General features: G+C 37.7%; 1 protein-coding gene across 2 annotated transcripts; it reads right to left on the minus strand.

Moving 5' to 3' along the window:
* Positions 1-1,158: 1,158 nt before the first annotated feature.
* LOC145991661 (uncharacterized) lies at positions 1,159-12,934 on the minus strand. 2 transcript variants are annotated; one of them, XM_083127726.1, is made up of 2 exons: positions 12,808-12,934; positions 1,159-3,541 (listed from the first exon to the last, which is right to left on the minus strand). In XM_083127726.1, the coding sequence occupies exon 2, from the start codon at positions 3,538-3,540 to the stop codon at positions 3,100-3,102; it is 441 nt and encodes a 146-aa protein (XP_082983852.1). In that variant the 5' UTR covers position 3,541; positions 12,808-12,934; the 3' UTR covers positions 1,159-3,099. The 2 variants fall into 2 exon arrangements, with proteins under 2 accessions (XP_082983852.1, XP_082983853.1); XM_083127727.1 differs by lacking the exon at positions 12,808-12,934 and adding an exon at positions 6,086-6,297.
* Between the last annotated feature and the right edge of the window lie 1,543 nt (positions 12,935-14,477).

Below are 14,477 nucleotides of genomic sequence, written 5' to 3' on the forward strand. Positions count from 1 at the left end.
CAATTTAATTCCGGAATCAGATGTTCTCTTTCTCTCTCTTTTCAGTCTTGTCCGACGGGCGTCATATTTCCTTCCTTTTACTTTCAGTTGTAACCTCACCGCACCCGAAACCCCTTACGAAATTTGCAGAACGACGCTGCTCTACAATGCATTTTTAAAGAGAAACGATAGCGAGGCATTCCAGCGTTACGCTGATTGATTAATGATTGATTTGGTGTCCACTTTATGCATAGTAAGGCTCATTGGAACTGGATCTACAGCTTAAAGTGGAATCCGGACCACCATGTGCCTCCACCGGATTTCGAACCAGGGACCCCTTGATTACAAGGCGACGACGCTACCACTGCGCTATCGGGGAGGCTTCCAGCGTGTGTGAAATTTTACACGCAAAATTTAACGTTCCACACATGATATTGGATTAAAATATTTATAATTAACTGATTTCAAGGAATCATGATGTCCTTTATGGTGCTTGCGCTAACAAATGAAAAAAAAACTTTAGTGTGATGCTATAGGCTGAATGCATGAAAAACATTAACAAATGTGCGTTACGTGTCAGTTTAAAATGTAGCAACTTTTGACTTCATTCGTCCGTGAAGCTTAGGTATAGGCTGCAGATGGTAGCAACCTTAGTTGGTGAATGTGCAAATTGTAGGCATTCACAAACATCTAAACCTTAATGCAATTAAAAATAACAATAATTTCCATATTAATTCATTTTCTAGGACCACTTTTCGTGGAATGTCGTGCATTGTTTCTGGAGTCCCGAAAATAACAATAACTTTGTTGATTGGTTCTGCTCATAAATAGATAAAAATGACGATTCTAAACACGTTTTCCATGAATAGTAATTCGCCGAAAAATGCAAATTTTGTATTTTACGAGAATTTACGTGTTTCGCACTATTTTCTTACCACATATTACACATACTCTGTGAAGAAGACAGCAAAACTCTCGAAGCTGCAAATGGTTTCCGATAATTTGGACAAAAGAATGAACACTATGTGGTATTCTTCATCCTTAACAGAAATCTAATTAAATTCAGGTAAATAATATTAACCAGAAAATATGGTTTGAAAATATGGGACTATCAACAATGATAAACAAAAGTATAATGATAAAAATGCAATAATGCATAGTTTATTACTAAAGCCACTGTGTAGAAAACAAGAATAAGAACACGTTCAAAACTGGTAAAAAAAACATTGTTGCACTGACATTATTATTCTACTGAACGTGACAAACGTTTAGCAAAAACAATAATGTTGCTCTTCTGGAGATAATGAATCCAAAATGACTTCTCGCCAAAATGGTCCGAAATTTTATTTCTACAATCTGTAGCACTGCTTTGCGAGCAGAAAAGGGTAATGAATTTCTTTCCATCACTCACCTATATTCTTACGTGAGATGTAGCAGGTAACTTTCATCTCAGATTCGCGGCTATTTCTGACGTTGACTGTACACGTAATTAACAAGCGATTTCACAAAAGTAGAAAAAATAGTTGAATAAATATAAAAAGCGTCATTTGGAGGGCACTGTGCTTTTCACCAAAGCGTCTTAATGCACTGGTCTGTCGTCAAGAAGTATGGGGAAATTTTTAACCACCGCCACAGAAATTCCCCACAGTCCTTCGGCAACAGATCGTTTCCATGGAGTTTCCTACAAGGGCTTTAACAATTGCACGCAATGTCCACAAGCACTGTCCGTCATGAGTTGCGAGTCAAGGTGGAATACATACAGGTTGGTTCACTGATGACATTTAACATCCCTGGCTGACGAGAAATTATGGCATTTAGAGTGTTTATGAGAGGGGACGTAATATCATGAAATTCGGTTCAGAAGTAGCAAAATGTACAATATATAAGAAACTAACAGGAACATTGCTATTGTTTTACTACTGTACTTCATGGCTGGGAACTAAAAATTTAAAACATAGCTAATATCAATGGCGTAATTGTATTGTCATAGTAGCCAACCAACAAATTATATTTACAAAAGTTTAATTAATTATCTTTATTCAAAAAGACTCTCGAAAACTATTTCTTTCTTAATTGATCAATGCATCATCCCCTATATCGTATGTATTACATTGCCGATTATACTTTACGGCTAATAGATTCATGTAAATACAAAATTCATAATTATCTAATTTTATACACGGATAGACTAACTACACCTGCATATTTGTTTCACGTGGGATGTTAAACACTGAAATGTACTCACACTGGGAGTCAATCACGAAACACTTGCTATTATATAGAGTATTAGCCAGGTCTGGATTTAAGGGAGTGCTTCAACTTGGAGTAAGCTTCTACAAAGAGAAAGGAAAATGGTTATGAAGAGGGCCCCATTTTTGTAATAGATAATGGCTGATAATATGAGAATAAAACTTAGTGAACTGACAAATTAGCCTGACAATTCTAAGGACATGAAAAATTTCGCATAAAATTTATTACTGCAATTATATGTGCTTCTGTACTTACTTCCGATGCAATGCTAATTTGTACAAAAAAAAGGGGGTGAAAATTTCCTCTCGTGCTCTAAATGTACTCCTAAATACCATGTGAAATGAAATGCTTATGTGGACTGATAGAGCATTTATTTATCTAGTTTTTTTTCTGCTGAAGGGGTGGAGGAGCAGTAAATGGCGGGCTTGTCTCTGCTCTCTTCCCTTACTGGCGCCAGGCCTTGTTATCAAGAGGTTCCTAGCTCGATATTCGTGTGAAGCACATTCCGCATGGCTTCGGATCCCATTTCAAACAGTAGGCGCAGTCGTAATTATCCGCCAGCTTATCCGAGCACGAAATAGACTTAAAACAAACTTTGACAAACATTCTGGGTCGTCCCTCCGAAAGAAGTCTTGTCAAAATTTAAAAACTTTTTTTTTTTTCCATGTTTATAAATCCTGATCTGGCTATAAGTCCGAATGCGGAATGCACTTAGTGACAATGTAATTAGTATGTAATGTGAATTGGGCATTATCCATCGCGTCGATTGGGAAAAATGAACAACAGCCAACGCTGAACTAAGATTTCACCTGGGATGAGAGCGTACGTATTCCACCTTGTTCGCAAGCGTCGTCACGATTCCTCCGTTCGTTAGGAGTATTTGTCGGACGATATGGATTCCATTATAGTTCTCATGGTCGTCGGGGGCAATACGGACCTTGCGCTCCGCTTCTTGTCGACGAAGAACGGCGGGTAGAAGTCTTCGTCGCTGAACGTGAACTTGGAGTAGTAGACGCCGAGCACCGACGCGTAGATGAGCAGCAGCGCCGATACCACCTGGATGACCGACCAGAACTTGAAGGAGTACTCGTTGATGAGGAAAGCGTCGTATCCGTAGTAAGGCTCGTCCACGCTCTGCACCTTCCCCCTGGCCTCCCCCACGCTCGTGCTAAGGGCAGTCGCGTTTCTCCTGTTCTCCTCGGTTCCTTCGGGCGAGTGGTTGGTTGCTGGCGACGCGTCCTCTACTTGCTGGCTGCTGACGGCTGCAGACATGAGGATGAACAGGAGGACGGAGGCTTTCGATGTCTTCATCCTGAGAGAGAGAGAGAGAGTGATATATCAGCTTTCTGCAAGTTAACAATTATTGTTTAATGATGAATAGGTTAGCATAAAAGAACAACGAATAGCCTACATAGAAGATATGGAACAACAAAATATTATGAAGAGCAAAGAGATTGATTGATTGAATTGGTGTTTTAAGTCCACTTAATGCACAGTAAGACTAATTGGGACTGGACCTACAGTTTAAAGTGGGATCCGAACCACTATTTGTCTCCAGCGGGTATCGAACCCGGAACCCCTTGATTACAAGGCGACGACGCTACCACTGTGCCATCGGGGAGACACTGAAAAGAGCAAAGAGAGTGGATGTTTTTATTAATAAGAGCTCTACTAATTTATTAGTTTACAGTGAGGTTACCATTAAACCCATAACTGTTATATATATAACATAATATTTACAGTGCTGCATAAAGAGATTCATAGACCGTATGCCAAATATAAAAAAAAATGATAAAATCATGAAAGAATAACAATATTAGCGTTGCCTTTCTGTCACTTTTGGTTAATCACGACGATGAAGATGAGTGATGATTAAATGAAAGTGATGAAGAGACACTCACAAAGAACAGTCGAGTCGTGCCCATGCCGAAAACTTCGTTAGCGAGATGGAAAGTCGACAACTTAACGCGCTGAACCACCGAGCTGGCAATATGCACTTGTTAATGTATAAGCAAATCAATATGAAAGTAGGAGATTCAATAAACATAGCTGTGCGATGTGCATCGCGTTAGTTTCAATTCACTTTATGCACAGAAAGGTTAATCTGAACAGGGTTTCAGTTCAAATTTAAATCATAAAAAAAAAACTCACAAGAAAACGAACACTGAATCCCTTGAATACAAGGCGATAACGTTGTGAGGCTGTGAGTAAAACTGAGTAATTGTTAGTATTTTCATCCAAAAACTTCTTTTTGATAGATGTAAATACGAGAATTCTGTTATTTCTAAAAATTTAATAAGTTATATTTTAATGATATTTTAAGAAGAATTGTTTTAAAAAGGAAAGCTAATTTAAAATTACTAAAACATTAAAATGCTGACCAAGGCAACCTTTTTTTATACTATAAAAGTTTGCCTTGGTCAGCATTTTAATGTTTTATTAACATGAAAACAAGGCTTAACAGTGTTACCTTTAAACTTACGATGACTTTAACGTAACTGGGAAGAACTCTTCAACCATTCATTGTTATCCCCATGCGTTATTTTCTAATTGAAAACCTAGAAACTTTTCGAATATCTTGTATATTAATTATAAGAACGAATAGTTGCTCCAATTCTGTATTAAATATTACATTTCTCTTCTGAACAGAACAAAATCCCCGAAGAAAATAGAAATATTGTTAAAAGGTGTGTTACAGAATAAATTATCTTACGTGTTCACCAACGACACAACTCAATTCTAATTTGTAAATTGGTTCACAAAATCTTCACTACGTAACGATTCTAGTTATTCTAGTACTTCAAGTGCAGTGATCTAATGTACTTCTTAAATTTAGTCAGATATATGAAGTAATCAGTGGCGGAGATTGGGTTCCAAAACTGGGGGTAGGGGGTCTAGAACAGTTTACTTTCCCTTGATATACCGGGTGTCCGAATCGAAACGCCATAATTTCAAATACTTATATTAAACATAATATACAGGCAAGAACAGTGTGGTAGGTGGTATATGGTAGCTTCGCTGTGGAAATTTTAAATCTGTAATGAATAGTAAGGATTCGTTTATTTTGTATCGTTCCAGGGGGTGAAAAGTGAAAATGACAACCAATGCTGAAAAAGCGCAAACTGTGTGGTGGTACGCAGAATTGAGATCCATTATTGCAGTTCAACGGTGTCGTGCAGAGTATCGCAGATACACTCCAGATGCCAAGAGAATCAAGGCGTGGAAAGCAGCGGTTCTAGAGACAGGATCTGTCGTTAGGAGGCATGGTGGTGGCCGATCAGAACATCAGAGGAAAACGTTAAGCGCATTGCAGATGCTTTTGAACGAAGTCCCAGGAAATCCGTTCGTACGGCGTCACGTGAGATTCCTCTCTGAAAATCCACAGTCCACGATGTGCTTCACAAGCATCTTAAGCTTCATGCATTCCAATTCTGCGTACCACCACACAGTTTGCGCTTTTTCAGCATTGGTTGTCATTTCCACTTTTCACCCCCTGGAACAATACAAAATAAACGAATCCTTACTATTCATTACCGATTTAAAATTTCCACAGCTAAGCTACCATATACCACCTACCACACTGTTCTTGCCTGTATATTATGTTTAATATAAGTATTTGAAATTAGGGCGTTTCAATTCGGACACCCTGTACCAAGGATTAGCGTAGTTCGGGAGCAAAAGTGGTAAAAAGTGGGGGCAACTGCCCCCACCCTCGCTCCCATAATTGACACCACTGGAAGTAATCTACAGTAAGTTAAATGACTTCATCATATTGAAACTTGCCATTTTTCAGTAACAAAAATATGAATGTAGATGCTTCCTCTGTCTGTTTCACGGATTCTGGAAAAAGCATTACCTGTTTACACTTCTTTCAGCTGGGGGTGCGCGACTCTCGTTAACAAAAAATGGAAGAGAGTCTACAAAATCTTGTTCATATTCAGAGAATTTGAAGTTAGAAATAAACACCAACACTTATTGGAGTCTCGGTCATCAAAACGAACTTAACCTCAAGTATTTGTATTCCTTCTGTTGTTGATAATAAACACTCACGACTGTACACAGATTCACATGCACAAAGCACCATTGATGTAGAGAATGTATGGCACCAAAATTTCAACTGGGTTCTCTTGAAGAATTTTTGTAAAGTTATCGACAATCGCATTAGCGATAAGATAGCGAACTTTTAAGAGCCGAGTCACTCTGATCTTCAAATACAAAAATGTAGTAGAGTTAATCTGGTACACACACATGGTGTGTGCGTGAACCGTTCGTTTCATGAGGCACGTCAGCGAACTGACGAGAAGACGATACATATGTGCTACTATCCTGCCATCTACGAAACAGACACTGAAATTTTCACAGGAAAAGCCTCTATGCACAGATAACGGTGACATTAGCTCATGAAACCTCTGAAACTCACTTGGTTTTATCACCTAATAACCCCAAAAAAATATTTCCATCGACGAAAAGACATAATTCACTACACTTTATCTCTTGTGTGAATTTCCAAATATTAGCTGGTAAAATGTTCTGGAGGGAATTATTGATAATGATCCACGAAAAATCCTCCTCATTTGTGTGCATGGCTGTTAAGAGTACTTGTCAGAGTATATGGAGTCCATGATGGTACGCATGGTGGACGATGGTATAACCACTGCTCTTCCGTAACGCCTCTCTCCCTCCCCTTTATCTATTGGCACCACGAACGGTGCGTAGAAGTCCTCGTCGCTGAACGTGAACTTCGAGTGATAGATCCCGAGAACAGCTCCGTAGATCAGCAGGAGGGCAGCGATGATCTGAATGACTGACCAGAACTTGAAGGAGTACTCGTTCACAAGGAACACGTCGTAGCCGTTGTAGGGTTCCTCCAGGTTTTGGACCTTGCTTCCCCTTCCCTCGCCAGGGTAAGAGCTCAGGTCCTTTGCTCCGTTTGGGACATTTCCTGGTATTCCTTCGATCTGAGGGCGCGATTCTTCGTCTCCAAAGAGAGGATTGTTCCCTGCAGCCAAGGTGACGATGTAGGACAACACGACTGTCCATTTCCACACATCCATTCTGAAAATAAAGGAGGTGCATCAGACGTCCAACAAGGACAAAGAATTCTTTCATATTATAAAAATATTTTTTCTGAAGTAATTTAGAATATGGACACAATTTAAATGCAGTTAAGAAGATAGGATAGATCTTTCAAAAATTGAAATTTAATAATATTAATGATATTTAAAAATTACATAAAATTGAAAAGTGATATTTATGAGCACCACTTTCATGAAGTGATTAGTTAAATAAGGAACCAGCAAATATTCTTTAAATTTTTAACACGTTTGAATTCTTACACTACTGTTATTTGTATTAGTTTGTTATACTGAAGGAAAATATTACTCATTATCATAAATTATACAATAGAAATGTTGAAAATTCTGGTATCTTACGAATTCAAATTAAATATTATGTTGAAATATACATTTTTAACACTCATTTAGAATTATTAGTCTGTCAGCTTGTTACAATAGATCCTATTATCATTAGTGTACCACCGCTGATTTTTCATAGTTTTAAAAGTATATTAAATAATCATATTTAAGAAGTAGAAAGGGCATAGTAATGTGTTACGTAAATATATATTAAAATATATCAATGTTATACTGTTACAGTGCCAAGCAAGCTTCAAAAGAGAAATATATTTTAAAATTAATAGTTTCCACTCCATGAAGTGTTAGAGAGAACGAAAATTAGTTGTTTAGTAATATGATGCATTCCATACTATTGTATGGAATGAGTATTTGAAAGTTTAGAATATTATAGAAAGTAATAGATGTGTTATAATTACGCAAAGAGTACAAGATACATATGTATTTTGTAGAAACTCTTACTTAACTTGCGACTCGACGCATCCTCGGGTAGTGTAACACGTGATTGGTTAATTCCTGATGGAGTCCTTCTGTCGGCGTTCTGTAAACCTACTAGTCCAGGTTGAAAGCGATTTTTCCTCACCTCCCATTGGGATGGTGGGAAGCGAATATGACATTTATATTTAAATTATAATTATCTATCTTAAATATGGACAAAGTTTGTGTTACCTGTAAAAACTAAGCGACAAATTATAAAGTTCGTAAACATTTAATGTGTCTGAAGAAATTTAGTGATTATATGTGAAACTACTATACTGAATTTTATTTCTAAATAAGTAAATAAAAGTATTAGCATAAACTAAATATCTATAATCCAATAATTTTAAAGTTTAAAGTTTTCATATGTTGTAAGAAAACAATGGTTATTATTTAGAGAGTTAGGCAATAATTGAGATAAGAAACAAAGCGACATATCTATTTTACTATAGGTCTAGTTTTCCAACATCAACAAGTACAATAACAAAACATTGATTTTTCATTGTATTTTAAGAAATAGTTGTTTCCAAATTATTATTTTCACCCTTATTTGAAATTGGTATATTAATTAAACACAATTCTAGTTGCAAATATTTTTATTCTCGTGTTAAAATGTGTACATTTTCTTTACAATAATATTTTGAAATAATTTATGGAATGAGTACATAAATTTATATAATCGTTGACTGCATATTGAACCATACTGACGAATGTGTAAATAACGATAAATAGTGGTAATGTCGATAGGTATTTACTATATACTACAGCTAAGAAAGTATATTTTGTATTGGAGGAATGCGCGTCCTTCAAGAAAAATCGGTAAATTGTTTTGAATAGAGACCTTGCAAGCTCGAAGACTGCTTTATTCCTATTTTACCAAGCCGGAAGTTGACAAAGAATTCATTGTAGAGGTGACAAATTTCTATTCTCTCGGCCCGGGAGCAATCTTTAGTTGCGGCTTTCGTTGGCTACAATGACATGTTTGGCTCCTTAACTATGTGTAATGCTAATTCCCAGTTTTTAAGTTCTTCATTCATTTACCAGAACTTCAGTCTATGGCCTGCCGTTCTCTCATCCTTGAGAGACTTTCTTCCAATTTCAAACTTCGCCAACCAACGAAACACCATTGTTCTGGAGAACAAGCATTTTGGTGTATTTCAAATGATTCGCTCTCCTTAAACTCACTTACAAAATTTCAGAATTATTGCACAAAAGTTGTCCCTTTCGATTTCCAAGACTCTTAGCAGAGTATTATATTCTAAATATACAAGAAAATGGGATTTTCTTTAATGTCCTACATTAAGGAAAATGCATTTTAGATGTGTTCAAATATATAACTAAGTTGTAGTTTATCACCTTGATTCATTAAAGCTTCGATAGATTTCGATTTTTGTGTACACTTGAGTACTTTAATGGTGTTGATTGTATTGGCCTTAAATTGGAAGTATGAACACAATAATCTATGATACAGAAATAATATCGTAATCAAATTACTTCTCAGTAACATAAATGTGTGACTCTACTGAGAATATTTGGGTGCATTCTGTGCATGTTTCGTGGCTTGTGGAAAACAGCATTGCGTAACAGAAGGCCTGTTTGCACTTCTTTCAGCTGGGAAGCGCGAGACTGGCAGAAACAAAGGCTGTACCCATTGCCGCCTGCCGTGTCAATGAATTATGCAAGAACAGCTTTGGGTGGGAGCTAAGTTTCCCCAGCTGTGGTCAAGTTTATTTCATGGTGCAAGAGAAGAAAAATCGAAATCGTATTCATGTACAGCAGGAACATTTTTGACTTGGGAAGAGGGGTGCAAAGTTAAACCTTCACATACATCTAGCTACATATGGATAGATGAATTTGTGTGTATAAACATGGGCCATTCCACTTCACATACGTAGCTCTAAATTTTGAGCTGCAAATAAAGAAAAACGTCCATTCGCAAAATAAATTTGAATTTTTAAAACATTTTGTGGGTAGCCTATTTTTCCAAGTTGTTTTAAACGTCTGTACCCCCTGCCCCCCAAAAAACTACAGGGTACAATGTATCACAGCACCTTCTGCGCCATTTCTCATGTAAACAGCTGTTCTCGAGAGACCAGCTACGTTAAATTGGCGTTTACCCCCAACGTTTCGAAGACATGCATTGTTCTGTTTCATTCATTCCCTACCTGATGGAGGCACATAGTGGTTCGGATCCCACTTTAAACTGTAGGTCCAGTCCCGACTAGCCTTACTGTACATAAAGTGGACTTAAAACACCAACTGAATCCATCAATCCAAATCACCTCTCGAGAATACCTGTTTGCGTCATGTCGCCAGGGTAGTTTCAATTCCTTCTTTCACGCATATTAAAAGTCTAAATTTAAATTCACAACAAATGTACACCATCAGAAATTATTCCTTCTTTAGCGTTTCAAATGTGATTGTAATAACTTCTTAAGCATTATTTTATTCATTCCATCCTTCTTTTGAAAAACAAGCACACATTCACCTATGGGTCCAAACGTAGAGGAAATAGGACCCTCCCCGATTACATAGTGGTGGTACTGTCACCTTGTAATCAAAGGAGTCCCTGGCTCGATCCCCGGTAGAGGCACTTTGCAAGTGGTTCGAATCCAACCTTAAACTATAGACCCAGCTCCAGTGGCCTATCTGAGCGTATAGTGAAGTTAAACAAACTTGCGTAAAGGAAATGGATTTCCATCCACCAAAAGTACCCTCGAGTGCATAAACATTACAAGGCCAACTATTCAGTGTTACTTTCACTTATTTTCCTCTTACATCCTATGTACCGTTGCTGACACAGAAACTGTCTGCCTCTTTGATGTTTGAATTCTTGAACCACGGACTTCGTTAAATAAAGTGAATTAACGAAGCAATGGTCTGATATTGCTTCTGACCCGGTGGAGGCACACAGTGGTTCGTATCCAACTTTAAACTGTAGGTCCAGTCCCGTTTAGCCTTGCTGCGCACAAAGTGGACTTAAAACACCAACTCAATCAATCAATAAATCAAATATTGCTTCTGAATTAAAATATACATTACATCCATCCTTATAATAATTCTACAGAAGAGTGGGCCAAAAACAAAAATAATCATTAAATCGAACTTTAGTTGTATCAGTAGATTACTTGTAAAATCTCAGTTGGATAGTCAACGTTAAGGCCTCTCCACAAGAACATACAGTTACTTATGGTGGGTAAAACTGCAATATGATTTCCTACAAAACGTAAGTTTTAGTATACAGAGGAGTATTATAGTTTAAAAATTAAACAAAATTACCTTTACTTGATATTACTTAACAAGATCAATTGTTAAATTAACACTTATTCATTCCCAGATATAAGGATGTTTGTTACATTAAGTAAGCTAACTTTTCCGGTGAAGAATTTGTTATTTCCAGTGAATTTATATAGAGCCATCGTATTGTCTAGAATTCGATTCATAATCGAGAGTTAAATAGCTCTGATGAATGTCTGGCTTAAAATATTGAATAGGAGAATGAGGAAAGGTCATGGCGGAGAAAAGATTGAGTAAAAGAATTTTTGCACTTCCTCTTTTGCATACGCCCTACTTTCTGAAGTCTGAGACCTTGTAGCTGACGTCATACTAACAGACGCCATCTTCTGGGTCGCCGACTCGAAATGAACATAAACAAAGACAATAGCAATTTCTAGAAGCTACCAAGTCCAGTTGTAGTACAAGTGGAAATGTGCAAGGCTATAACATTTAAAATACAAATTATTGGTTTGTATTTTACTAGCTTAGTCACAAAGATGATTTCGGAGAGTTGTTTCCTGTTCACTGTTGTTTCTAGACTGAGTTTTGATGTATGCGTAGTGATTTTTATGTGAAATCAGGACTTTTTTTGCCATGCGTTATCGATGTTTTTCTCGCATATAAACTATTTTAAAAATATTTCCATTATTAAGCATTACGACGTATAGATTAAATAAAAAAATTCTGAAACAACAAAAGGCAAATACTGCTGTCATTGTTGACAAACACGTGCCTAGATCCTACACAATTGTCTAAGCTCTTTCGTTTATTTTGCTAACAGTGTGTTGCCTATATGTATAATGGGATGTGATACACTTATTGAATGAGGGAACCAAATAATAGATTAAGCAAATATATAAATTGCTCAGTTCTCATTTAGTTTCCTGTTATCCAATTGGTGGTATTTCATAACCTAGCATTGCCAAAACTAATACATGTGGCTAGTAATGATTTGCACGTGCACAATCTTTGAGAATCTTTCGAATACCAGACAGGAATTTTACTTTCGGATTGTTCCAGCATTTGTGCTTCATTACTGAGTGGGTACTGGCTGTTTAATAAATATATTGCCTTCGTTGATATAATCTAAATGTTTATCACGCACCATGCTTCTCTCTCATAACATAATGCCTAACAGCGTTGCCTTGTAATAATGAATTTGTGGGTTCGATACCCCGAGGAGACATATTTCAATCCTTCGGATCCAACTAAAAGCTGGTCCAGCCCCCTCTTGTTCTATCTGAGCATAAAGTAAACTTAAAACAATTTAATTAGTTAATCGAAGATTTCTGGGTGGGTTTAATGATTCGGTAAATATTAGGAGATGGATGTAGTTCATGTAGGCTTTGCATTGAAGAGTCGTTTCTGCAAATTGTGGGAGTGACACAGCAATTTAGAAATAGAACGAACTTACCCGAAGCAGAGTGATTTCCAGTTGCGATGCCTGTACCACTACATGAAAAGCAATTGTTGTCTCACTTATGAACACTGTCCACTGTCTCCCGACCACCACTTCCAACAACCACTGTTGCCTAAGTGACGCAGAGGCCTAAACTGAGGCTCTCCTGGCGGCTGCAACCAAATTACCTCCACCGAGCCCCTCCACTCAGAAGCTAACGGTGGCGACTCGCTAATGAAAGGAGCAAACTGGGAATCCGCGAAGCCCCCGACGACGAACCATCATGAGGTGCTGCTTCGAGGGAACGTGTCCAGCCGTAAACCCACCAATCATCCATTGTGAACAGTGCCAGACGCTATTTGTCGTCTCATTTGAGGCTGGGTGATCCTGGCAATAAAAAAAGATCCTGCGCAAACACGGAATGGAATTAGTCTACCCCTCGGGATCCAGTTACAAGAGCATTAGGACGAGTTCGATAAATCGAATTTTCAGGTCGATACCGTTCTTCTCTATCCTCGTTTGCTAATTAGAACTCTTCTAGAGTTTCTGAATAAATGGAACCGCGTGGCTGTGCAACGTTTCAACACCCACGAGTGCATTCATCGCTTACATTGTTCCGAAGGTGCAATATTTTGGGAGGATTCGTGAAAAATGTTTTTACAACTGCAACGTTATTTGGCAACGTACTCTAGTTTGGTTTCTCAGGTCGCAACACAGTCGGACTAAAATTAATACAACGATGTGCATCCTTGTTGTGCCACCATCTTCAACTCGATACTTATAATGAGTTGCAAACTGATCGCAAATATGCCTCTGTATTCAGAGTTCATTGTGTCTTCCTCCAGGTGAACCATTACCAAAAGTTTATCGCTATTTAGTTTGAAGAAGTGCAATCGTACGCTAACTAACTCTCTAGCCTTCTAAAATCCGAAGGCTTATGCCTGCAGCAACACAAACCTTCCATCTGTTCTTATCCTGGGCAAGATCAATGCAATCTTTTCCATCCTTACCGATTTCCTTTAGGTCCATCTCAACGTTATCCCTCCATCTTCCTCTTGACCTCTTACCATCAGATTTTCCAACAAGAATCCTCTAAACTCTTCATTCCTCTCCCACACTATTTCTCAAAATCCAATTCCCTTCTTGTCTCTGCACTCTAATGGTGTTTTGTAGTGTTTTTAACCTCAAAGCTACACAGCCACATTAACGATTTCTGAACTTCGATATAATCTATGGCGGCCAGATAACTATTGCAAGAGTGTATATTATCCCAAGTGAACAGATAGGTTTGGTCATTACCAAGTTCTCTGGCCGGTTCGCCAAATTGTCGATCGCGAGCTACAGGTAGAAGCTCGTGAATGATTGGGTACACACCAGAGGCGCTGGGAGAGGTCTTGAAGGAATCTTTCGCAACGTGCCTATTGCACCACCATATGCCGATGACAGCCCGCTCAATATTCCAAGAAGCAAAAATAACACAAGTCCTCCAATATATTAGTCATTCAAAGCTCACGCCTACTAAACTTTTTAACACTGACGATTACAAATACAGGGTGTCTACCAAAATAACAGAGCTAAAATTATTCATTGTTCTTAACCTTTTTTCTTTACCCCTTTTTCTTAACATTTATTTAATCGCCCCCAACTTAGGTATAGTTGGAAATTAAGAAAAGAGATATTTTCAT

The sequence above is a fragment of the Lepisma saccharinum genome, chromosome 8 (genome assembly GCF_977018435.1).
Source record: "Lepisma saccharinum chromosome 8, izLepSacc3.1, whole genome shotgun sequence".
In the NCBI taxonomy this organism is placed as follows: domain Eukaryota; kingdom Metazoa; phylum Arthropoda; class Insecta; order Zygentoma; family Lepismatidae; genus Lepisma; species Lepisma saccharinum.